Source organism: Platalea leucorodia (genome assembly GCF_965183815.1).
Source record: "Platalea leucorodia genome assembly, chromosome: 19".
Classification (NCBI taxonomy): Eukaryota; Metazoa; Chordata; class Aves; order Pelecaniformes; family Threskiornithidae; genus Platalea; species Platalea leucorodia.
Window position 1 is genome coordinate 2,423,132 of NC_138841.1, and position 26,254 is coordinate 2,449,385.

At 52.5% G+C, this 26,254-nt stretch overlaps 1 protein-coding gene across 1 annotated transcript; it reads right to left on the reverse strand.

Annotated features, from left to right (window-relative positions):
- Positions 1–26,254, reverse strand: SLC45A3 (solute carrier family 45 member 3). Its single transcript, XM_082330121.1, has 5 exons — positions 26,190–26,254; positions 7,037–7,463; positions 5,939–6,772; positions 4,150–4,415; positions 1–576 (listed from the first exon to the last, which is right to left on the reverse strand). The coding sequence occupies exons 2-5, from the start codon at positions 7,206–7,208 to the stop codon at positions 118–120; spliced, it is 1,731 nt and encodes a 576-aa protein (XP_082186247.1). The 5' UTR covers positions 7,209–7,463; positions 26,190–26,254; the 3' UTR covers positions 1–117.

A 26,254-nucleotide genomic window follows, 5' to 3' on the forward strand; every position in this document is an offset into this window, starting at 1 on the left:
CAACAGCGGGGGGGAGCGGGTGCCACACGAGGCCCCCACAAGCGGCCGCGTGAACACGCACACACATCTTATTTCGCCACGTGCAGGCACCCACGTGCTGCCCTCGTGCCTCCCACGTCACACCGAATACTTCGCCATGTCACTCTTATCAAAGACAACTTTGGTTGCAAAGTAAATGGCTACCAGGCCAAAGCCGGCAGCTGACACCATGTAGGCAGTCACTGACTGCGTAAACTGGACGATGGACCCCATGAAGAGGGACGGGACAACCTGAGAGAGGAGGAAAGCACTGTCCAAAATAGCCAGGTCCAGGCAGATCCCCCGGCCAGGAGCCACCGAGTCCGGTTCTCCCACCATCATCATGAGGGAGACGTCGCAGGAGGAGCTGACGCACAGAGCCGAGCCGGCGGCCGGAGGAGAGGAGGAGGAGGAAGAAGAAGAAGAGAAGAGGCTCCCAGCATGTCCATTCTGGTAAGGCAGCTTCTGGCTGGAAAGGTGGCCTTTAGAGAAGGCTGATTTCTTGTCCGATCGAGCCGCGTCTTCCTCCTCTTTGCTCTTATATTTATGCAGAAATACCTAGGGGAAAGAAGGAGGGCACATGAGGAATGAGTAGGTAGGGTGGAGGCCAGCAAGCGAGGCGGGGGGCAGAGGGGACCCCGTTTTTTTGTGCAAGACAGCAAAACCACTCTGTGCTTTGTGTGCACTGGGTCAGGCTGTTAGAGGTGGGGAGTGCCTGCAGTGAGCCTGGCCCCCGTGAGATGGCCTCCAGGAGCCAGCCCGGCTTTTCCCGACTGGCATGGGATTCAAAGCAACCCTGACTCCCCGGGGGAATCTGGCCAAGTGGTGCCTTCGTTGTGCTGAAGCTCTGGGGCTCAGCAGAGGGCTGCAGCCCAAAGCCAGCCCAGGCTCTGCACCTGGGGACGTTCTGCGCTGAGCCATGGGCTGTCACCTCCTCACTGGGTGCCAAGGGAATCCAGGCACCAGCTACCGCTCACCCCGTCCTGGAATCGGCTGATGCACGCTTGCAGGACAGGAGGGAAGGGCCAGAGCCCGCTCTGGACATATCACAGAGCCAGCGCGCTCCAGTGCAAACACAAGCGTTTATAAAGTGGCTGCCTAGGAACCCAAAACCTTCCTGCAGAAGAGCCCAAAGGGCAGACGAACAGTTCAGAGCCCTGGATGCGTGGCCACTTCTTAGTATCTGGGATACTTGAAAGTGAGGCCAGCTGAGATGGCACAGTGCTGGGAACTCCGGGAAGAGCTCTTTTCTCAGCTCTGCAACAGACCGTGCATGCATGACCTCCACTGAGTTGCTTCATCTGCCTGACCTGAGCCTCCTCACTCAGGCTAGAAAAGGGGGACGGGGGGAAGAAAACCTTTTTCTTCTCACCCTTTTTTGCCTTGCTCTGCTCAAGCTGTGAGATCTCTGGGGCATGGCTCACTCCAGCAGCATTCACACAGAGGACTTGGATCACAAAGCTCTCCACGTTAACGCCAACAAATAATGGGCAGTCATGTGCAGACAGTGAAAATGCTGCAGAGCTCCAGCTTTAAAACTCCAGGGCATTTGCAATTATGCACAACCACTGGTCTGCATGGGGTATAGCAGATAACGAAGGACGTGTTAATCCATTACCCGCATGGCGAGACTGAACAAAGAAAGAAAATAAAAAGGAAAAAATAGCACCTGTTTGAGAGCAAAGAGCACTGTACCCAGCTGCAGGGCTCAGAGGGGCTTGCCTGAACCATCCTTGCTTTTGCAGGAGGGACCCGGACCCAGGTCAAGGGGAGGGAACCGCCGGTGCAGGAGCGTGGGCACTCCAGCCCTGTTGCAGGCCATCCCAACGCTTTCAGCAGCCTTGGCACCCACGCAGCTACACCCAGCCCTGCCCTAGCGTATGCCAGCACCAGCCAGCCTCTGTTCATGCTGCCCCAGGCCATGGCTGCAGATCTGTAGCACAAACAGTTCCAGATTCAATCGGAGAAGAGAAACCAGATGAGAAGAACTTCACTAAACAGCAATCATCTTCCAAAAGCTTTACCTGGGCTCTGCTCAGCTGCTCACTGTACCCTTCAACTCCTCAATTCTGCCTAGACTCATGAATTTACGCTTAAATGCATCAATCCAGGACCGTCACTTATCTTATATGGAGCTTAAAAATCCTCTGACGTGCCTCCTATTGCCATCAGACTTCAAAGCAACTCAAAACCCAGCACAGAAAGGGCATTGTGTGAGCCAAACTAGGATGTCCCCCACAGTTCCAGCCCTTCATATTTGACCCTGACATTCCCAGAAGCCTGCTCAGCTGCCCTGAAGGCCCACGCCACATTTTCTTGGTTTCTATACCAGGCTAGGACTTCAGAGATACGAGTTCTGGCGGGGTTGTTTGAATACCTAGCATGGAGAATTAATTTAAATCTAAAGAAAATGACTTACATACAGGAATGAGCTTAGTGAGAACTTGTGCTTTAAAATCACCCCTTGTAACCCAGGATACAACCAGAGGAGTCACTGGTGCCTCAATCAACAGCTTCATCTCCCTCTATAGTTGATGGGGAGTGGTGGGAACGAGGAACCTAGCTGTCCCTAGTCTCCTGCAGAAGGTGTGGATGCCCACCATGCATCTCGCCTCTACCGAGCTTTCAGGCGCTGTTAGAACATGCAGATCTTTTCTTCCTGCTCTAGACAAGGTTTAGTGGCCATGCGAAGACGAGAGGGCATGCAGGAGAACAGAGCGACTTACACAGCCTGTGCAAAGCAAGGAGCTCCAGCTGAGGTGGCCTCGCAGGCTTTCGCCAACGATCCCGCACAGGGTGGAAGCGACAGCCACTTTGCACGCCCCTTCTGCCGATTCGCCTCGGGAGGAGCGTTTAAAGTCAAAAAAAAAAAGCAAAAAAAGAGAGGGAAGAGAGGAAGCAGGAACGAGGGAAGGCAAACAAAAACGATGACAGATTTCAACAGTAAGAAAAAACAAGAGAACAGAAATGGGGAAGATGAAGAATTTTCTGCAAAAGGCATTTTAGGGACTACTTCTTGTGGGGTCTCCCTGCAGCCTGCTGCAAAGTCGCTGGTAAAGGGAGGAGGAACTTTTGAGTTAGGGCAACATTGAGACCAAACCCAGCTACACCCCACACCTCACTGTACTAAGAGCATTTCCCCGTCAAGCCTTTGGCAAACGGTTGGGCATGTGGCCCTCGCATCCCCAGCCTGTGGAGTTTGGGTTTCCTTCTGTTGATATTATGTCCGTGGGAGATCCCAGCCAAACTGAAGTTTTTGCAAAGCAGAACACAGCCTCACACCCCTATTTTGACAGGGTGCCTGGTGCAAATGGGGATGGGTTGGTCAGAAGTATTTGTTCAATGTGAACATCTGGATGCCTGTGGTAAAAACTCCTACTTATTTCACTGCACAGTGAACCGCCTGCCACTGGGATGAAAGAGCTGCTCTCAAACCACAAATTAATTTTGCATTTGCAGCACAAGAGAAACTCCTATTAATCCAGTGTGCAACTCAGGAACCTCCTAGGACTTCTCCACAAAGATAACATCTGTGGGACAGCATTACTAGCTTTTGTGTTGGTGTCAAAAGTTTCACAACGTTTATTTTTCTTGGAGCTAGGGGAATAGGAAGAACCTCAGTTTTCATTCTACTCATCTTCATGCTATGGACAAAAATTGGAATGCAGGGCCTCTAAGGGCTGAAAATTCTTGAGTGTTTTAGCACCTCAGGTTAGCAGTGCTGCAGGTGTGACTTGGTTGCAGAACGCACACAGGTGTAACTAACCTGCACCAGTTTCCCTAATAATATGCAGAACACAGAGGAACACAGGACATCCCTGTTGACAGACCAATCCTAGCTGATTTCTCCCATCTTACTCACTCCCCACTTTCTAAAATTGCATAATGCTTGTTGTGAGCAGGGGATGCCTAAGGAAGGAGATGCTAAATTCTCTTATCTCCTCCATTTCAGATGAATCTTCGAGAAGACACTGTCTGGAGAGAAAAGGCACCTGTGGAAAACCTTTGCACGCAGGCATGTGTTTCTCTTCCATGGGCTGAACTGACTGCACCAGCTACAAGTGGCAAAAGAGGCTGGCCAAGCTGCCCTCACAGCTACCTGGCACACTGCCCTCTGGAGCAGATCCCTACCTGTTTTTCATGATGATACAGTGATGCCAGTGTGTATGGCAGGATCTGGAGCGCAGAGAAGGTGAAGCCCGTCAGGGCAGCTGAGATGGTAACAACGATGACACTGCGGGAAAGGCACATGACGAAGGCAGCCACGGGGAAGAACACCACGCTGGCCAGGTAGACCGCCCGCGTCCCAAACTGCTTCACCATCCGGTCCATGATTGTCGAAAAGAAGATGGATGTGACGCATTGCAGGAAAAGGCCCAAACTACCCATCCGGACACCTGCAGGTAAGCAGAGGTGGTGACAGACACTGCCCTGACTGCACCCGGGCTTCACACAGCCAAAAACCTTTCGGCCTCCTTCCCTCTCCTCCGGTGCCCAACTCAGCACGGTCCACGCAGCGTGTGGCACAGCCGCCAGCAGCCCTGGCAACCTGGGCTGAGTCAGGAAAGCAGAGCAGCATCACCTAACACATCCCAGGGCCGCACCAGCCAGACTGCAGCACCCACCTCCACCAGCAGCGAGCGTTTCCTACGCGTGCTCCTGGGCACCCCAGTCTAACTACAGGGGCAATGGGAGATAGGAATCCAAATGCCATTCCTGTCTTTGGAAGTCGTTGTTCACACCTTCCTACTCTTGACTCGGGATCGGCCACCTGCTCACGAACGAGGATCTCTTGTTATCTGATGCCAAAACCAGCAACAGAACAAAAGGAACAAGGAATTGTGCTTAAGCCAAGGTAAAGAACACAACCCACTAAACGGCTGCAGTATCCGGTAGCAATCCGGACCTTACTCTTTGCAAAGATCTATCAGATTTCAAGGAATTAAAACCATTAATGCTTTGAAGCAAGGATCATTACTCAACACATGTTTCTATGACAGCTAGCACAATGGAGCCCTGACCTGCTGGAAGCTATACAGTGCAAGTGTTAAATAATAATTAAGCTCCCCCTAAGTCAAACAGACACAGCACAAAGAGGCAGTGTACTGCAGAGCTCACGGAAGCAGTGAGTGGAAAACTCAGAGGGAAAGATATACAGCTGGAAAAGGAGGGCCGGGGAGGTGCCTCCAAGAATAAAAGACTTAGATCAGGGAGATGAAAAGAAGGGCTGGGCAGCAAGTCAAGACTCTGGCACAACACAGCAGGCAAAACGGGACAGCAGGCAACAGCAGTAAGCGGGTAACGTGCTGCAGTGAGCAGCATCCCACGGTGTGGACGTGGCAGCTGTGACTGCAGCGGTGAGCACTACCAGAAAGCACTGGAGAGCGGGGTGAGAACTGGGGAAGCTGCTCGAGGGCTCCCAGATACAGATGTGAGATGGGAATCTCACAGTAGCACGAAAGGAAGACGCAGCAAAGCCCACCTCACTGCTACTGGGCATGTCCTGGCTTTCCAACCCCTGCTCTCCAAGAGATGGGGAGCACCGTCACCCCTCATTTAAAAAGGAGGGAAGAGCAGTGAAAGGACCTGGCAGCAGCAACCACAGCCTGCGGACAGAGCTGGATACGTCCTGTTCAGCGTGCAACCTGCCAGACCGTTCTGCCACTGAACAATTCAGCCCCAGGCCAGGGCTGCGCTGCCAGATCGAGTTCTGTGCTGGGTAGCTTGGAGGACAAAGAGGCGTTTCCCTATTTGGTCCACTGTGCAATGCCCTGGGGCCCACAGAGGAATGTTTTTTCCTGACCCATCTGCAGAAAGCCTAGTTTCCTCTAACATTTTTTTGCATTACTAGAAGAGCTGAGCCCATTCCCAGCTCCCACTAAACGCTCCTGTCCTAGGGAACACATGCTGCACTTCTCACCTTCATCATAGCGGCGTCTGGCATCCGTGCCCGGCTTGGCTCTGGGGATGCCGTGGTACAGCCCTTCCCCAACAAAGTCTGTGTAGAACAGCATGAAAGTCATGAGTGCCATCCAGCTGCAGAGCTCTGCCACGAACAGGCGCCGGATGACCTTGGGGATGCGGCAGTAGAGCCTGTGAAGCCGTGGCACCAGCGTGCAGAGGTTTCTCAGGGCCTGCATCATGTGCCTGGCCTGCAGGAGACACGAGCTCCTGGAGAGCTGGCAAGAGCAGCAGGCAGGAGGCGAGGGCTTAGGGGGAGCATCCTTCAGCGCTGGACCATCCAGAACATCTGCCTGGGTGGCTGCCTCCTCCGTCACAAAGAGCGTGGCCAGCACACAGCCGAGGAAAATGATGGCAAGGAGGCTGAAGAGGCACGTCTCCTGCCCTCCCAGGTACGGGGCCAGAAAGCTGGCGCCCCAGTCAATGGCTGGAAGCAGGTAGCCAATGCAGCCCCCCAGGCTGATCATGAAGGCATACAAGGAGAAGGCCTGGCGGCAGTTGTCTGGCTCCTGGAAGAGGTCTGAGAGCAGGGCCTCCAGCGGAGTGAAGCAGACCTGGCCGCAGAAATCCAGTAAGCCGATGCCCAGGATGAGGAAGGCAATCTCCAGCGGGCGAGTGTTGAGGGCAAACAGGCTGGCCAGGCTGCTGGCGTGCGGGATCACGAAGAGGCTCAGCAGGACCCCCAGGCAAAGCATCCAGATGAAAGGTCGCCTTCGGCCATAGCTGCTGTGCCAGTGGTCGCTGGCGGATCCGATCAGCGGGACAAAAACCAAGCCAAGGACAGGTCCTATCCCTGGAAAAGAGAAAGAGGTGGTGGTAGGGGGACAGACCTGGAGGACACTGGTCTGTGTGCACTGTAACAAAAGCGTGGGGTGTTTCGGGAACTCAGTAAGCTTCACTGGGTCACAGCCCTCTCCTCCACACACAAGGCTGCTCTTGATATAACAGCAGCCCTGCAACCTCCCCGCAGAGACAACCCTCCTGCCCTTATTTGCCCCCGCCCTCCAGACTCGAAGGGGAAACAAGCACCGCAAAGACGAGAAAAAAAACTGCCTACCCAAAACCATGGTCATGAACTTCTCCTCCACACCCACTTCCAGCAGCAGCGGAGGCACATAGGTTATCCCTGCAGCCAGGCAGACCTCCAGGCCGAACGTCAGGGAGTTGACCAGCAGGAGCTGGGTCTTGCGGTTGTGGAAGAGCATGCTGCCCCAGGCTCTCTGGGCCATGCTGCCCAGACCCCCTTACTGACAGAGGGCTGTGTCGCTCCGGCTGCGGCACTCCCAGCGATGCCCCACAGGCAAGGTCTGGAGCTTCCCTTCCTGGTCTGCTGGACAGATGCTTTCTCCCATTTTCAGCAACGGTGAACGAACCGTCTTTTCCTCTTCCTCTTATTGCAAGATGTGGCCCCGGCAATGTCGAGTCCAGGCGTGGGCGGGCAGGGATCCCACTCCAGGCTTCCCCTTCTGCTCACATGCTGCGGTCTGAGAGAAGAGAGAGCTTGTTAGACACAGCGGGGTCCAGGGCAGCAGACAGGGCTAAAACCAGGTACCACACAGACACATCATCGCCGAAAGAGACAGTCCCCATCCCAAGAGGCCTGCAGGCACGGGAGGATGAAGAGAGGACGTCTGGGAGAGCGGCAGGGTTAAAAGACACGACCTACGCTGGTGCCAGGTTTCTCTCCGAGGGCTTGGGACTGGCGAGATGGGCACCTGCCAGATGTGGTTTGGGAAAATCCAATCCCGCCTTTGGGCTAAGGGCGGTCTAATGACCTCTCAGTGTCCTGTCCAGTCTCATCTTATAGACGGACAGCTGTAGCAGAGAGACAAAGGATTTGGGGTCCCCTCTCCCAGTGAAATCAATTAAGAGTCCCCTTCGAGGATCAGGGCTGCAGGCACTCGCCTGCAGTCACACAGGGTCATCTCTAGAGACCCACGCCACTGCCTAATGACCGGGGCATCCTCCGTGCTGCTCCGCAGGCTCCCAGAGAAGCAGTTTCACCCAAATCCTGTCTCCTGTCCCCGAGACGGGGCAGAGAGAACAGATGGTGCTTCCACGGAGTTTCACAAACAAACCTGACCCACTTTAGCCTCATCTAACAGTGAACGGCAATTATCTTACTCATTAGTCTGAGTCATTTATTTGCCCTGTAACATGCTCCCTCTCTCCAGCCTTCTTCAGCGGGGAGAGGCCACCGGATCAGGACAGGGGCTAAGCAGCAAAGGCAAGAGTAAGCAGATCCCTTGTAGTAACCTGTTAGGGGCTTGCCACTATGTCAGTCTACAAATACAAGAACTCCTGCAAGGTTACCAGCATCTCGGCTAGTCCACCAAACTGCTGTTTTCCTAAAAGCATCTGGGGAAGATGGTCTGTAGTCATGCTGGGAAAGGTAGAAGGGGTTAGCAAGACGGGTGACATTAAGCTCCTGCACAGACATCGATTTAGAAGTAAAACAAACTGCAGCCTAACTCTCAGGATTCACGTGGTCTAACTTCTCACCCTAAATGAGCCACCACTGAGTTTCTCTGTGGAGACAAGGCATAACAGGTCCCGCTAGCCTGAACGTGCTTCATCACCCATTTCTGGACCGTGCAGCGTGCTCCCAATCTGCACAGAAGCTTCTGCCTCCTGTCCCACTGCAGTGCGGCCCCCAGATGCTTTGGGTCCTTCGGATGAAGGAGGCTGAACAGAATGCGAGACATGCAGGCGGAGGAGTTTGTCTCCACTTGCTCCCTCCCTGGCTGGGGGGAAGCTGTAACTGCGTACCTGCCTGCCCGTACGCCCCCTCCATGCCAGAGCTGCTAGCTGGTACAGAGTTTCCCTTACTTAGCTGCAGAGAGTGAACCCATCAGAAGAAATGGGGTAAAAATCCCATTTTGCAGCCTGGTCTCCCTCTGAATTCTTTGCCTCGATGACAGGGGAGAGGAAAAGACTCCTCCAGGGAACATCTCCAGGCCAACACTCGCCTCCCTCCTCAGCACGCTGAGGCAACCGGTGCTGGAGGCCGTGCTTGGCGGAGCGGGTCAGACCTCGCAGAGCCGCAACGGCTGCTTGGCAGAGGGAGAAGCGGGATGCAAAGCGTGTACGCAGGAGGAGCCGCTGAACCAGCAGCGCGCTGGACCATACCCCTGCCACGGCTACACTGGGCAGAGATAAAACTCCACGTTATCACCAAACATGGTGCAAATTAGCGTTCCCTAACTTCACAGAGCACATGCATTTGACCTCCATGGCTGCACGAGTGTTAGTAGACAGCTGGGACAGTTTCTGCCTTCTCCCTTTTCTCTTCCCCTCTTGCCATCGGCCAGGTAACCCACACGGAGATGGCTGGGTGGAGCTGGAAGTGCGGCGATGAGGTTTTTACCAAGACGCAAGCATCGCTCTCCGCCTCTCACTGCTGCAGAGGAGAGGCACCACTCCTCAGCTGGGGAGTTGACAGGCTGCCAGTTACACACAATAAGTACTGATTATTTTCCTTCCAGGATCCCTCACCTTCCCCCTCCACACTCACTCACACCTCGGCTGTCACAAGAGATACCTCCTTTTAACAACCGTGAACATTTAAATGACTTGCCCAAGGTCAAACAGCAAGCTAACGGCAGAGGGGGAACAGCAACAGTTTTCCTTTAATCACTAGACGTGGCTTCAAAGGAATACTCAGAGGCCCCAGAAATGCTCAGCGTTACTTCAGATGCACTCTATCTGCAAGGAAGCGACTGGGGGCAGCAACCACCTTTCTTAGATGTGGGCTAGACACAGGATGTCTCAGCCTTGCTCGTTTACGATGGGTGCCCAGCTGGCTGACAGCCTTGCGATAGGAATTTAAGCTGTAGCCCTCCAGCTCCGGCAGCACAAGCCTGGGTGCTGTGAGCTAGAGGAAGCAGACTCACAAGCCAAAATTAACTGAGCCACTCTGAGCTAGACCGGGAAGGGAGATGTAATGTCCACTGTCTGCTGCGGTCCAGGCTCTGGAGGGATTACAGAGGGGGACTTATCCCAAGGTAAACCCCAAACATTAAGTAAAAGGTGCCTCACACACACAGATAGGAAAAAAATGGTTTTCTTCCCTTTTATCGCAGCGACATCTCTAGCACTGGGGAGGAAGCAGGAATCTGTACATCTCCCCGATTGCCTGAGAATTTCAGGTTGAGGCAGAGAGGCTGAATTTCTTACCAGCAGGCAAGAGAAGATCTGTCTCTTCCCCCTTCCACGCTCTCAGAGGGCTTTAACAAAAAAAAAAAAACCCCAGAGACAATACCCATGCACAGCCAGAGATGAGAAGTTGTCAACAGCAATCAAGTCGTAGACACAGTTGCAACAGATTACGAACCCTTTTCTGTTTAAACTGCATTTTGTCCCAGTACCCATCAATTACTCTTTTTTATTTCATTCAGAGAATACAGAGAGACGGATTGGCTTAGCTGGAAAGAAATGCCAGTGCAGAGTAGGAAAATCATCTGAACTGTTGATCTGTAAGGACGGGGGCAGAGGGATGGAAAAGGAAGAGTTGGGAGGCTCGCAGGAGCCAGGCTGAAAGCGAGCCAGAAGCCAGGACTCACCTCCCGCAGGCAGAGCGGTGACGGGCGATCCCGGTGATCCCGGTGATCCCTGCGGCTCTGCCGCCGGCTCCCTGCAGCCAGCCCAGCCCGGCACAAGCTGCTGAAGCAGCTCGCAGGCAAGCAGAGGTGGAACCCAGCTGCAGGTACACAGGCGGGTTTGGTTTCAGGGCCCTCCCTGCCTCCTGATAACGCGGTGTGTTATTAGCACCGCAACCACACCGGCGCCTGGGCCCCTCTTGCAAGGTGCTGAGCAAACACCAGCCCCAAACCAGCTCAGAAGGAAACTGGACTCACACCTGAACCACGACAGAAACTGCAGGTGTGGACTCGCATCTGAACTTTGCCCAAAGCCCTGCCTTAACGTTTGTCACCTTCCCTTGCTGATCTGCTGGTACGTCACAAATAGCCAGCAGAGAGGGATTTAGCACATGGGATTATTATTTTCTTTTTAAAGACAATGAGACGTTCCCTGCAGTTTTGCAGGTAACAGTCTGGCTCTAAATAACAGTCCCAGCAGCAAGACCAAGCATTTAATTTAAACCACTCATCTCTTAGGGCAATTTATCTGGCAGACTATGGAGGACGACTGGTTTGAGCCTGGTGCTCTAGAACTTTGTCCTGACATGGAAGGAGTCACTTAGGCAAACCAGCTCCTAGCTGGGAGATCCTGGTCTAACAGCAGCAGTTACACATCACCCCCAAGGGAGCTGGCAGCAGCCTCTCCAGCCCAGTGGGATCCGGCATCTTGTGATGGGGAGACCCTTCACAGTCAGGCGGGGGGTGGCTGGTCCAAAAAGCTGCGTGACAGCAGGCACTTCTTGCCCTCTGGCCTCAGTTTCCCCAAATTTCTACAAGAGGGACAGCATTTGTCTTTCCCAGGGGAGCACAATGCCGAGCACCTTGACAAGGATAACAGCCAGGCCCCCCAAAAGGGGCATACCAGCCCTTCTGTCTAAGGTTTCCTGCACGCAGAAGCAGAAGGGAGCCACATGCGGGGCTTTTTCACAGCTGCTCACCGAGCTGTCGTGCCGCGGGGACATCATCTGCTGCTGGGCATTACGGCTCTTCCTCTCCCTCCCCAAGGAGAAGAAAAGCATCTTTAAACCCAGGGTTTCTGTTTTACTTTTAAGCTTGCAAACCAAACTCTTCCCTTTCCTTTCTCTGCAGAGAAACAACAGATCAACGCGGAGAGGCTGGTTCACCTGGCAGCCAGGTAGGAGGGCGGGTCCTGGGGGCAGGAGCAAGGCAGCACTGCAGGACAACGGCAACCCGCAGCGGGCTCCCTGCCACCCGCCTGGACAGAGCAGCCTTCTCAGCAACCGCAACCAAAGCAGAAAGGACTGCAGCTCCTGCAGTGTCTCCTGCCCCCTCTCCGGCTTCAGCACCCAGACGGACAGGGAGGAAGCCAGGCAGTCTGCCCCTGTAGGGTGCAGCTCACCCAGCAGCACGAACAGGGAGCAAGGAGAAGGGATGAAGCCAGGGAAAGCGGCTTCCGAGAGCCCATTTCTCTAAAGGCCGTGGGCCAGCAGATTGCATTCGTGCATTTCTCCTATTCAGAGTTTGTTCCCTGCTCACGTGCTACAGAAAAAGTTTTGACCAACGTCTCCCCGCGCCCGATGTGGTACGGAGGCGTAGCAAGGCCCTGCTTGAGGGAACCCACGGTCTGAACTTGAGAAAAGCAGCAGCAAGCGCACGGGCACGCACGCGGAAACAGGACTGAATCTGCTGGTGATGTCAGACGTACGGACGCATTCACACAAAGCAACGCCATCGCCAGCAGAAGTTCACTTCCCGCTTCCTTCCCCTCAGCCGGCGCAGACGCTGCTTTGTGTGCCCTCGCTGACGGACTTCGAGCCGCGCCTCTCGCTTTTAGGAGAAACAAACCCCGAGACACCTGAAGAAAGCAGACTACGTGCAGGGCGCTGACGGACACGCACGAGCAAAGACTGAAAGGAGTCTCTCCTCCTCCTCCCCGTCTCCTCAAATCTTTTCAACATAGGATCTTACAAGTAGTCGCATCTAAACAGTGCTTTGACAGAATGAAGATTGAGGGACGGACATTTTAAAACTAAAATTTGGGTGTAGTTACGTGGCAGAGAAAAACTCATTTATTCCTCAGAAGAATCCATATCCTGCTACTCCGTAATCCTTCCAGTCTCTCACACGGGTGCAGAAGGGCCAAGAGATGTTATTAAATGTGGTAGCAGCCTCTCTGATTTAAGACGGTTGTGCACCTACTCTGCAGTTCAACAAACAGCCACGGTAATGATCCGACAGCAGAGAATTAGAGTCATCAAGTATTTGTGACCTGTCAGGGCTCTGTAATAGCCTGAGCCCTGTCTTATATGGGAAAACATTACCCCACAAAAGCCTCTGCCTTAGCAAAAGAAAGGGAAAAGCCTTGGCTTTTGGGAGAAGCGTCCGAGGCAGCTGGTACGGGCCAGCGCCGGAGGCAGGAGATGGTGCCAGGCGGGGAGCTGAGGCGGGGGCTGCTCCAGCCCAGCGGTCCCCAGGTGATACGGGCCCGCGCCCTCGCTCCCCGCGGCACGGCAGCTTTGGTGCAGAAACCTATTCCCAATGAGCAGCAGAGGGAGGGGAGGGCGAAGGGTACCGCTAGCCATCGGGTTTCCATTCACAACCACAACGTTACATTTCCAACCTTCCGAGGGGCTCTTTATGAATGTGATTAATTCCCCGCTCCTGGCAAGCCCTTTGGAAGAAAGGGTGGGAGAGAGCACAAGAGCGAGTGCTTAGGGAAGGGCTGTTCATACAGCGCCAGGTCCTTTCACAGCTATCAGTGTCCATTCACTGCGGCTGAATGTGAAATACACCATGGAGAATAGCTCTGGCAGGCTCGCGGGGCTGCAATGGAAACCCCCCGACCTCTCCTGACCCTCTCCCCTTCTCCCCCCCCAAATCTCCTTGACCCCATTCACAGTGTGGGGAGAGGGGAGTGGTCATTAAGCAGGGATGGGAGAACGGCGATTTATTTAGTCTCCCTGAATTAACTCTGCGTTTCCTTTGAGCTCAGGGGCTCCATTATATCGGCCTCGGCAGCTCGGCTTAGGCAAAGAGGAGCAGCGGGTGGAAATCCCCTCAAACGAGAACAAGGAAGAGCCGGGCGCCCCAGCCCATTTGAAATTCCCTCCTTCACCCCTCGGCGCAGCATCCAGCAGCCCAGACGCCAGGATACATTAACCCAGGACGAATGCTAGATGCTACAGATGCACCCCCGGTTACAGGATGGGGCAGGTCCCCACGACAGCTCCGCAGACCTTCCACGCAGTTTGGTTCAAAGGGAGACACTGGAATTTGTCAGGACTGGAGGTCGGTTCTTCCCTGCCTCGCTGCAATTGCTTCCTTGCAGCAGCCACGACGCGATCATCCCGCTTTCAGGGCTATCTAAAAGCCAGAGCTGAGTTCAGGCCCTTTTGTGCTCGCTGCTCTCCTGACGCACAGACCGATCCCTGGCCCGACAGACACACGCACTGAGACTGAAGGCAGTTCAGGACCATCTCCATTTTGTGAATTAAAAGTAAGAAGCCAAAGAGAGAAGAAGGGGCCAAGTTTTAATCACCTGCAGCTTAGCATCCGATTTTCAGGGGGCTGCATCTCCCACTTTCGGTGGGCCACTAAACCAGACTGTACCCATCCAGATGCTGAGCTCTGGTCTCCCATAACCACCAAGCCACTCACCTTCCCTGCAGACGGCTGGGGCTCACCGAGATGGAGTTTGAGATGCAATCTCAGGCCCTGCCAGGTTCCTGCTGCCTCGACCACAGCGCGCAAGTCATTTCAGAGCTACCAGGACACGTCCGCGACTGCCGGAGAGCAGAGGTGGGGCACGAGCCACCCGGTGACCTTCCTTCTACCTTTGGCCCTGCTCACCCGGGAGGCTGGTTGGTCCTGACGGTTAGCAGGGTTGGGCTGTTCCAGAGAAGCCCAAGGGACTGGCTTATGTTTGCAGAAGCTTTGGGAGGCATTCGTTTTTCTGGTATCAGTGGTTCCTTCAGGTAAAGGTGCATCTGTCAGGGCAAGTGACTGTTGAGTGTCTTCCGTGTTTTACGATAAGCAGCAAGGGCATGTGAAACAGGTCATTTTGTCCCCTTTTGATCATCTGAATACAGCAAAGGCACCAGGAAAAACCTATGGACAGCAAGGTCCCTATAAGACAGATGAGAAGGTCAAAATATTTGTTAAGAACGGGCACTAGGGAAGGATGCTTTCCCAGCCCAGCAGGCTAACAGCACTGTCCTCGCTCTGCCTATCATACAGAGAGGATGATTTCCAGGGTGGAGGAAGATCCGTCCCGCTTACCCTTCACCCTGCAGGTCTCCGGTATCTCACGCTCCTTTCAGGAGCCGTGCCAATAGCTCTATGGACTCTTTATCCTCACCCTGCAACACGACCATCAAACAGGCAGCAGGGCAGCCCACAGGCTCCACTGACCTCCTGTCCCACAACCTGCTTCTTCCTCTGGCAGACAAAGGAATTGCTCCTGGCAGGAGGCTTTCTCCCAGGCTTTGGCTGCCTTAGCTCCCGCGCTCGCCTGTTTGACCAGCGGAAAAGATACAGCGGCAAAGAGTGGCCAGTTCCAGCCCTTCCTCCTCCTCCTCCTCCTCTCCTCGCCGTTACAAACAGGAACCGTCTGTCTGACTAACGAGGTCGCTGACTCAGCGGAGGCCACGCTGACACTTTCGGCGCTCGCCGTGCTTCTCAAAGGGACAGACATCAGCCCAGGCACACCGCGATGCCGGCAGCCGTCGTTAACTCCCCGGCAGTTGGCAGGCGTCGTTGCCGCGTTAACCCGGCGGCAGCAACAGGCTTCAGGCTGCCTGGAGACCCTGGCGCAGTCCACGCCAGGAGGAGCGTGGCCAACATAAGACAGGGTGCAGAGAGGAGCTGGGCACTGCGCTTGCTGCAGACAAGCAGGGGCCAAGGCTGACGGGCTGAAACCTTGCCTTGCCGGTCTGTAGCTCAGCCCCATTTCCATCAGGGACGCCGCAACAGACGACTGCACTGGAGGGCCGAGTTCAGCTGCGATGAAGGACTGAGTGCCCTGATAAACATCCCGTAGCTGAGCTCAGCTGCAGCGGGATCTTCAGACTGCACTGAAGGAACCGCAACGGGACTGGTGTGCCTGCCACACCGTAGGATGGTCTCGCAGCGTTTTACCTGCTCAGGGCTGGCATCTAATCGCCCAACTTCATTAAGCGCACAGAAGCCTCGCACACTCCTAAACACACGAAACGCAACCAAAGCAGCAGCATTTTCAGCCTCCACTCTCAAGAGCCTCACTCGGGTCAGCCTTTCCTGAGTCGGCACCAGGTCTGCTATAAACAACTCAAGACCTCCAGACAAGGTTGGCTGGCTCCACATCAGCGCAACAGCTTTGTTTTGCTACCGCATGACCCAAGATCTTGCTTTTATTCATGAAAGGAGCCCCTGTTTTGGAGCGGGAGGGGAAATGAGAGACGATCTGGTTCTGCTTTTCACTTGAGTTCATTTTTGGTGTTTAAATACTGTGCCCATCACCCTGGCGTTTGGTCTGAGTCAGTGTCTCCCCCACCCCCTCTTCTTTTTTTATTATTTTTAGCAGAAGAATGAAAATGTAAATTGAACTGGAAAGGAAAAAATAAGCCCCCTCCAGGTGCCCCCCTTCTCTGCATCACGGTAACGGGCACAGATTATATCCGGCACCACATGACCAGGGCCCGTATTTATATGTCAGTGTGTAAAACCCACCCTGCTGAGCCGCCTTTTCTCTGCCTGAGGCTGGGGGCTTCTGCTACGCGTCTAGTCAAACAGGCCCACAAAGGGGATTAAGGAGAGCCCCTCAGCCCCGCAGAGTAATCCATCAAATTATCCCTTGTTGGCGTTGCTGTCCTCTTCAGAGAAAAAAAAAAAAAAGCCCTCCAAAGGCTTTTAAAGGCACTGAAATTACACTTGAGCCTGAAACACTCCACCCAGCTGCTGCAGCCCACAGCACAATGGGCTGGTTGTAAAGGGAATATCGGGAAGCGAGGGGCGAGGAAAACGAGACGGACGCTGCTGAAAAGGGCAGCAGCCTCCCCATGGGCCAAACTCCAACAGGTGGCTCCGAGCCCCGCTCCCGGGACCCCGCAGCAGAGCCGGCCCCGACAGCGCCGGGCCGCACCTCCCGCCCCCCGCGCTCCCCTGCGGAGGGAGGCTCTGGGATGCGTCCGCCGTGCCCGGACGGACCCAGGGACATGTCCTCGTCAGAGGCGAGACTTGCAACGGCAGAGTCTGCACCCAGCCACGGAGAAGCGCCCGACCCTCTCCTGCCGAGGATCAGGGCTGGGGTCCGGCAGCGCCCCTGACCACAGGCTGTAGCACTGTCACCCCACGCTGCCTACGCAGCCCCCAGAGCCCTGCAGCCAGACAGTCCTTCAAAACCCCTGCAGAACACCCAATACAGACAACAGGTTTGTCTAAGGCTCACGGCATCTTCACCGGTGCCGCCACAGGCAAAGCAAAGCCAAAGAAAGACCACACTCACCAAAACTCTTGGACTCGGACGTTGAATCTGTATTTTCTTCCACTGCAGCTATCTAAACTGCACATGAACTTTTGTGCTGGTCATCACCACCCCATTCTGAAGCATGATGTCCTCCGTCCACCAGCCCTGCACGTGGGATTTCATAGGTTTGCGTGAGTGTAATCCTTCTTAGGGAGAAATGATCACCGGGAGTGAAACAGGGAAAGCGGAGAGTAAAGCATTTACCCCAACACACTGGAACTGGCAAAGAGGGAGCAAACCAGTTCTGGTAGAAGGCTGTTAGCGCGCACAGAGAACACAGGGCTGTCCCACTGCACGCTACGCAGCTCACCTTAGCACCGAAAACAGCGACACGCAATTCTGAGTTTTAATTGCTGCTGCTGAGTAGAAGGAGAATAATTTCCCTGTCTGTTACAGAGAAGAGATGGGAAGGCAGAAACCCTAGCTGCTTTATCGTGTCCACTTTGCAATGCCTGTTCACAGGGCTGGGAAAATGGGAAGTGAAATTGGAACTTCTTGTTTCCAACCAAAGCACAAATGCTGCGTAATGGGACGTCCGAGTCCTCAGCAAGCCAATGCCATACTTCGGCTCCTCCTGCCTCCAAGGCAGCTCTAGGACTTCTACCCCATGATAGAGCTTCATTATCTCTGGCTTTATTTGGAAAGCTGTGACAGTCATGGGGCCAGCTGAGTCTCAGGACCAGCCTTGGGGTGGAGCGGACAGTTTTGCTGTACTAGCAAAAGCCAGGGGCCAGAGCAAAGGCCATGGCTGGCACTGACGTGTGAGACTGCAAATCCAGACCATCAGCCACGGATCCCAGGCCAGGAGCTCTGCAGAAAGACACTGCCGAGCCCCGGCAGGAGGGCCAAAGGGGCGTTCGTTAGCCCAAACAGTACCCCAACAGCCTGATTGTAAAGTAGCAGTGAGGGGTCTGACAAATTTAACCACAGCGGGAGCCGCTGCCACCCAACACTGAAATCTAACCTTCCTCATTGTGCCAGGAGTCATGTTTGCCAAGGTCTGCGCCTAGGAAAGCGGGAGCTCCGAGAGCAACCAGCTGAACCTCCGCACGTGGCAGTCCTCGGAGAGCAACAGGCACAGACTCATACAGTCCCCTTTGCTTAAAGTTTTGGGAGCATGACCTCGTGCTCTTCCTCAAAGGATATACTTTGAATCCTAGACACACAGGGAACTAATGGGCTCTTTTGTAATCACAGGGTAGTTAGTCCATTTTTTCATGGTAATTTTCTGGTCTGCAATTCCAGTTATTTGTGTCCCTGCCGGAGAAGTTTGATGCTAACATATCTCTCAGCAAGCCCTTTGACCTCCGCTGGCAGGTTGGTGGGTTTCTCCCTCTCTGTTTTCTGTCTCTAAAATGAGGTCATGGCTTTGAACGAGACAAAGAGCCTTTGCAGCGTGAGGAATAGCCCCAAGACAGCTGTGAGTACAGAACCCCCATCCGTCACAGCAGACCCCGAGCGCACGAGAGGCAAGCGAGCTGGGCAGCAGCCCACAGCTCTCCCGGGAACCGCTGGGTTTTACCCCCCTGCTCTGAGCAGAGATCGTGCAACTTCTGGTATCGGAGCCGGTGCAAGAACAGATGTGGGACAGGCAGCCACCCATGGTGGACAAATTTAAAGAGGGAGGGAATAAAGCAAAACTCTCCAAATAATTTGGACTGGGAGCTGCTGTAAGATACTGCTGTCCCCGCCGCCCGTCCCTCTGGCGGAGTTACCATTTCCACCCTGCTTGCTGGCTCCCCCGCCACCCGCGTTCCCCGTCCACCCTCTCGGCTTCAGCGGCCGGAGGAGCTGAGCTGATGCTGATGCTGATACGCCAGCCTGTCAGCAAGGCACCTTCTGCCACACCAGCCACGGGCCAGCACCCTCTGCCAAAGGAACAGGCGACGAGCACGCGTGCAGGGAATAACAGGATTTCTCTGGGGCGCGTTAAGGTCAAAGATCACCTGTCAGCGTCCTGAGATCCTTCTAATAAGAACAGCAATTTTCTGTGCCTGGGGTAGGAAAAGCTGTGCACAAGCCCCGGCTCCTGCCTGCAGCACACGGGCTTCTCTGGGTTAACGAGGGCCCTCGGATCACTGCCGGAGCAGAGTCTTTTCCTTATCATGATAGACCGGTCACGAGGCCTGGGTCTGAAAACATGAGATTCTATGATTTTACTTCTGTCTGAAACTGCCTGGATAATTGCAAAGATAAGAAGCAATCAGATTGTATTTTTTAAGACAGATAAGTTTCACTGGAAGATCTTTATGGGAAACTTAAGAAGCCTTTTCCTTTCCCCATTCTCACTATCAGTTTAACACGTTATGGACTCCGAACACGCGGGGATTTAACATTAAGCTGTAGCCGTTCACACAGAACACACAGCAGCACGGAGTATTTGGAAGGGGAGTTTTCCGCTTTTGAAACAAGGCTCAGACCTGCCGCGTCTACAGGAGGTGAACAGAGCAAGGCATTTTTACCACCCCCCTCACTCCTCACCCCGCCTCTCCTTACAAACAGGAACCTAACTTCTATTTTGAGCCCTTTAAAGAGTATCAGCCCTAAATGATTAGCTTTTTAGTAATTAAGCATGGAGTTCAAGTTCAAAGCTCCCTGGATTTTGCAGAGCCCTCTGAGCAGGGGTGCTCAGGCTTTTCATTGCACATGGTTAGCTTCTTGCTCTGCTGCAGAGCACAGATGCATCTATCAAGGAGGACAGGAAAGTGGTCTGAGCGCTGAAGTTACTTAGCGCTTGCTGAAAAGCTCTGCTGTAGTGGCAGAGGATAAATGAAAGTTTGTGCCTTTCAGACTCCGAGCAGAGGCAGGATTTGCTCTCCACGCTGGGCTCTCTCTTGCCCGTATTTACTGGAGTAAAGTTCAGCGAGCTACAAATGAAGCAGAAAGACCTCTGATATTCCTGCAACATGCTCTGGGCTGCCTTGGGCAAACAGCCAGGGCACCTCGGGCAGGCACAGTGCTGGCTTCGCCCCGAAAGAGCCAGGAACGGGCTTATCACCAGCACCGTCCCGGGTCATTCTGGCTGTGCATCAGCATGTGCTAACTAGCCTCGGCTACGGTCTTCTGTTAGCAGAGGGGATAGCTAGCATTCCCTGCTCTTGCCCAAAAGGCTTATATGCTGCTATCAACATTGGCCACAGACAGTGATGAATGGGAGTATCTGGGGGCAGCACAAATGTAGACTGTGTTCACAGAAATCAAAGATGAAAGGGGCCCTGTTGAATCATCTTCCCCGGGGCTGCCGCAGGACTGCTCCCAACAGCGCATTCTCCAGTGATTTGTCCAGCCTGGATGGATGGATCTCGAGCACGGAGGTTGCAAGAATTTCCCCTGAAACAATATCCATGGGCTAAGAGATTTAATAGCTGGGAAGCGCCCTTCCTTCCTTCCCTCCCTCCCTCCAGTTATCCCCTGTGTAATTCCTGTGCTCTCCTTTTTATATGCATGGTCAGACCCCTCTCCAGACTACATTTAGCCACTCTCCTAAACCTAGCTTTAGTCAATTCTCATGAAAAGCCACCCTTCCAGGCCCATTAATTGCTCAGTCGGCCTTGGCTGTAGCACAGCAGCCTTTTGTTCCAGCGTTGCTCCAGCTGCTCCCACCGCCCCTCGCACACAGGAGTCGCTTGTCATAAACATTCCCAAACGCACCTCTGGAGTCCAACAGCAACAGCGCCCGCACAAAGCCCTCCCCTGTCACGCCACGAGCCAGTACCTGGTACGCACAGACCGCCGCCTCGGAAAGCCACTGTCCTCTCGTTGTTCCTTTGTGCTCCATCTCTTTGTATTTATGAACTGCCTCTCGCCACAGGCCCACAAGGAAGCTCTCTCTGTCACCAGAACAATCCTTTATTCTGTTTGCACAGCTCTAAGCAAAGGGAGAATTTTTCCCAGAATCCAGACCGAGGCAGCACGGCGATGACCAGCACAGCACGCGGGCAGGGAGAGCGCTAACAGAGGACACCCAGCAACAGCAGCGTCAGCTCAGGTCTCGTAGATCACCAAAACGCTTTGGGTACCCCCTCTCCAAACAGAGGATGGCAAGAGAAGTGGCACTACAGCCCTGGGCAGAGGGGAAAGAGAACAGCATAACGTCCCGGACCGGTGGCAGATGCTTCTCCAGAGGCAGAGTACAGCCCAACATTTCCAGACAGAGCCTTGCTGATGGAAAAAAACATCGCATCACCAGTGGGGAACTCACGCATAGGTTCCAGAGCAACAGAGAGGCTTTTGGTCTCTGTGCAGAGAGGACAGAGAACCGAGTACGCTTACGTCCACTTCAAATCTAACTGAAGAGCCAGCTCTGCCCATTGCTCCTAAATTAGAAGCAGGCAATTGGGAGGTGATGGCAGAATAGCGTTGGGTTTGAGCTCTGACCACCCCCTCGGTTTCTTTGATGTAGCCGGTCAGATCCCAGCAGGAATCACTCCTAATGTTTGGTAAAGAAAGTGTGATCCACAGATTTTATTGCCTGCGCCATTTCACCAAAAGTCTTAACCCATAAATCTAAAGCAGGATTTAGATGTTATCCACAACTATGTACACATCATCCCTGAAGTCGGCTCTAGCCAGCTCTGCAAGAACATTAATGTTTTTTGAGTGCCGACAACTTGCATGGATTTGAGTCACTGCACTCATTATATTTGCATTTTTCTTGAAGTCCTAGCTCCTGGAGACAAACCACCATGGAGAACTTCAGCTTCCAACAAAACGAAGGTGGAAAAAAAATCCGCTCCCTTGATTGAAGAGAAAAACCTTAGACCTCACAAACCAAACCCAACGCCTGTCATCGTTTTAAGTTTCTTTTTTCAAATAAACCTCATTGTTTTGCCAGAGGCCATCCTTACACCTTCTGAGTACTAAAAACCTGGCAATTATGAGAATTCATCTGCAAGTCGCCAGAAGTTGGTTCTTTCTGCAATCGGCAGAGCTGATCTCGTGTGTTACTCAAAGGTTGCCCTGGATGTAAGACAGGGCCAGGTCCTTACGAGCTGGACTAGCAGCAGTTTCTTTTACTGTGTGTACACAGAGAAAGAAAAACTGTTCAGAGCTGCAAATCAAGCACCTGCTTATTGCTGTGTGGGTTCCAGCCGCCCTCCAGCACGGAGACAAAGAAGCCATTCGGACCACATTCCTACATCACATTTCTTATTTTGCCAGACAATATTCACGGGGGTCTGTTTCTCCTCTTATGCAGGCTGGCAAAATGTTAAACAAATATTTTTGAACTGCAAGAGGAACTGACATTTTAGGATATGAAAACAAGGAAGAAGGGCACAAATTTGAGGACCTCCAAGGAAGAGCATGCATACAAAACAATAATAATAATAAAATGGTGACTTTATAGTCCCACCTAGTTATGTTTTTTGAACAAGCAACTCGATAACTTAGTTGGTGGACACAGCAACGACTTTCTGCAGTTCTGTAATACAAGATCAGACTCGGATTCTTACAGCAGTGAAGAGCAACAGCAGCACAAGACCCAGAACAGGTTTCAAGGGCTACAGGGATTCAAGGTATTGCTAGGCTTAGATAGAGATAAATGTGGTTTGACTGAACAATACAAGCATCGAGACACAGAACTGCAAAACCAATGCTTTGGTTTACGATCTTCCTATTCCTTTGTTTGCGGTGAGTGCAAGATTTCCTTTACGTTATGCAGATCCATGCATACAGGCAGCCTTCTGTGAGCACACACATTGCTTGGCTACCTTGCCGAGACTGCTTTAAGTTTCCCCCTGCTTTTTAAAAGCAAGGATTCCTCCGTGAGCGTCTCTCTCCCCTTTCTTAGCTGAGCCCTAAGGTTCCTGTTTTCACATGGATGGCTTTGATGTCTGATATCAGACATTTTCTGTATTCAGAAATCAAGTCAACATTGAAAATAGTTGACAGCTGCTCGCGAGCCTCTCGTGACTCCCTTGCTCCACTCATAGCACAACCTCGATCATGAGTTTAACTGCACAGCTGAAGGATCACAAGACACCGCAGGCTGGCCGTCTAGGGCTAGTTTTAGTTAAAAGTAGCTGTCTTACGCTGACTGCCTCCCAGCTCCTGCAGAAGCCGCAGAGCACAATCATATCACGGAATTATTTGCAACAGCAGAAGTGAATGGAGATTTGCCAGATATAACTCTTCTTGGCATCCGTGTCTCCCTCTCTGTACCATCTTACCTCTCCCCAGCCATACTTAACTTCTCTTGAGGTACAAGGCTTTACGACTCCTATTGCCTGGTCACCCCTACCACTGCCGGCAGCTGCTTTCCTCCCATCCCTCTGGTCCTTTTGCTTCTGCTCCCTCGTAGCCTTGAACCCATCGCAAACCTCCACAGCTTTCACCCAACGGGTCAGGTGTTTTGCTTTGATGTTGCCTTAGCCAAGATAAGGAGATAGCAACACACACATTAAAGAAAACCCAAAACAGTCAACTACCAAAACAAGACGCTCCTTGGATGAACTGCTCCACCGTAGAGAAAGGTGGAGGATAAACACAAACAGACGTTACTCACACCGCTTACAGCTCGTCTGAAAAGCTCTACGATCCCACCGTGACAAAAGCGGTATAAACCTCTGAAGAGGCTAAAGTCAGAGGAGCGCGGTAGTACTACATCCACTGCTGTGTATGCAACGTGCTTAAATTGCCCGAGAATATATAGCCGTTGAGAAAAAGAGAGACCATCAGCAAATCGCTTTGTAACGTCTGTTACGTGGTTTTTCTTGTCATTTAAGCAAGCTCCTAGCACCGGTCTCGCCTGGTACCAGACCTGACAGACTAATGGGCAGCTTGAACCAAACCACCTTGTTCACCAGTCATGTCCAGGGAAGGGTACAGAAACCCAGCAGCATCCTGAAGCTCTCGGCCACGTCGCCTCCTTAGAAAGGGAGCCGTCAGGAAACTGCCACAGGCAGAACTTTTCACGCTGTTTTTTGTCGGTGTAAAACCATGGAAGCCAGAGATTGAGACTAACATAACCTAGTAGATTAGAAATACCGTACAAAGACTACTTTTACAGAGCATCGATGTTTGTCTTCCTTTGCTTTTGTACATTCCTCAGAAGTAATTTGCAAACCCTCAGAGCTTCTTGTGGATCCCACACAAAAGGCTCTGCATTAAGATTTTCAGAGCGATGCAGGCACTCTGCGGACAGGCTAATATTTCCAAAGAGGCTTTGCAAAAAGGCACGCAAGGAGACCCACGCAGTTATGTTCGAAGAGCAGTTTTTGCCCTGTCACTTCATCGTACAATGGATTTGATGCTTTTAGGACCAGCTTTTTTGGTCCATACTCTGAACAAAGCTTCTACTAGCACCTTCATTACAAAACTGGGCAGCTAAGGTTATTTTCTTTTATTTGTAAGAGCGTGCACTCACAATGCCGTCAGCCATAAGAGTCCAGCCATCACTCTAAACTCCATACGGAGGCTTTAGACAAAGCGCAGAGATGTGTAACTCGGGGGGGGGGGGAACAAAACCAACAACCCACCCCACGAACACTGCCACTTGAGCGCTCCAGCAAAACGAACAGTTTGGCAAAAAGGTTAGCAAGAATTTACACTAGACACCCACGTTTTCTAGGGACTCTGGCAAAGATAAAGCAGACCAAAGGCTGTGTTTTCCAACTCAGCGAGCAGTCCGGTGATTTCAGCTTCTCACCCTATGGATATAGCGTTTCTCACTGCCGACAAAAATTGACTGCGCACCTTCAAAAAGACGCTGCCGGTGGAGTACGTCTGGAGTACACTGCAGTATCTACCGTTACTCTATTACATTACAGCGATGATAATCTTCGAGTCTGTAAGACTACTGCTTTCTTCACAGATAACGTTACCGTTATCTCCAAGCAGCTTCTACCCAGAGCCGCGTGCCTCGGGCCCGCTAGCAACAGCTCGATGTTGGGCAACACCTTCAGGTTCAGGTACTTTAACTGGAACCTCTTCAAGAAGACAAGGCGCTCTCACAGAAGACACGGCGCAGACTACGTACGTAACAAGCTGTAGGGGAATACACCCACCACCAGACAGCGCAAGAAAAACCTCCCTACAAGGAGAAGTTTCCTACTAAATCCCAAGATTAGTTTATGCCCTGAAATACAGGGATTTATATCCCTTGTAAAGCTCTCATTTAATTTGCTATTAATTCTGGAGATTCTTGTTCTCCATATCAAATTTCTAATCCTTTTTTCAAATCCCATAAGCCAAGCACTCTTGGCTTCCACGATGTTTTGTGGCAATAAGTTCCAGAGTTTAAGGCACTGCCTGGAATCCAAGCACAGGGCTGGGAATCTGGCATTCCTGGCTCCGCCACCACAGCCACTCCCCGCCGAGTGGAAGGGCAGAAGCTACGGATGATGCAAGAAAGTCCAGGTAGCATCACACATTAAAAAAGAAAAAAAAAAAGAAAGAAAATTGCAGGTGGGATGAGTAATAGAAAATGTTTAAGGGCTGGTACACGTTTTTCAGGAGTGCCTGCATGACTTCAATGCCCAGGTCATTTGGGTACTTTTGAAGTTCTTACTCATACTCTACTTCTATAAATTTCCAGTTATTCTCACGTTACACGTACAAACGCTGCTCTCTTCAACCCACATCTAGAACCAGAACAGTGCCAGCATGGGAAACGGTTTGAGCCTGGCCGCTTTCTCTGTCCTGCTCACGAGCCTGGCTGATCCAGACGAGGACCAGGAAAGCCGTTCCCAATACATTTCCCTTCAAATTTTTTTTTTTTTTTTAAACATAAGCATGAAAATCAAGCGTCTTGCCAAGTCTGGCCATCACCAGCGTAAAACTATTAGTTTATTCTAGTGCTTTTCTCTTCCGCCTAAAGCTGTCATCCGCGGGAAGACAAATTAGTCTTTTAGTTTATGTTTACCATAAACAACTAAGGCATTTTACCACCAAAGTCTCTAGCCATGCCACAGTCAGTCATCTATGGAACACCCAGGTTAGGACATTTAGGTACCACTTTTAGCAGGCAGCCTCCTCAGCTCCCACGACAGCTGAAGCGGGGAGACAGGTGAACCTGGCAGCAAATCTAGGCAGAGCCTACAATTAGGTGCAATGAAAACTTCCCTTTGTCAAGTGCTGGCTTCCTTTGCGCCTGAGGATTCACTGACCTGTCCCCACAAGCCTTCGGGATTTCTGCAAATCCACGGTCACATCACGCTGCCCAAACTCTTCT

What these genes read in the sequence shown, in the direction of transcription:
- SLC45A3 (XM_082330121.1), bottom strand. Translation starts at nt 7,208, where the DNA reads ATGGCCCAGAGAGCCTGGGGCAGCATGCTCTTCCACAACCGCAAGACC. An exon ending in CAGACGCCGCTATGATGAAG is followed by an intron (nt 4,416 to 5,938) that starts GTGAGAAGTGCA and finishes GCTTACCTGCAG; the next exon opens with GTGTCCGGATGGGTAGTTTG. An exon ending in TGTATCATCATGAAAAACAG is followed by an intron (nt 577 to 4,149) that starts GTAGGGATCTGC and finishes TCTTTCCCCTAG; the next exon opens with GTATTTCTGCATAAATATAA.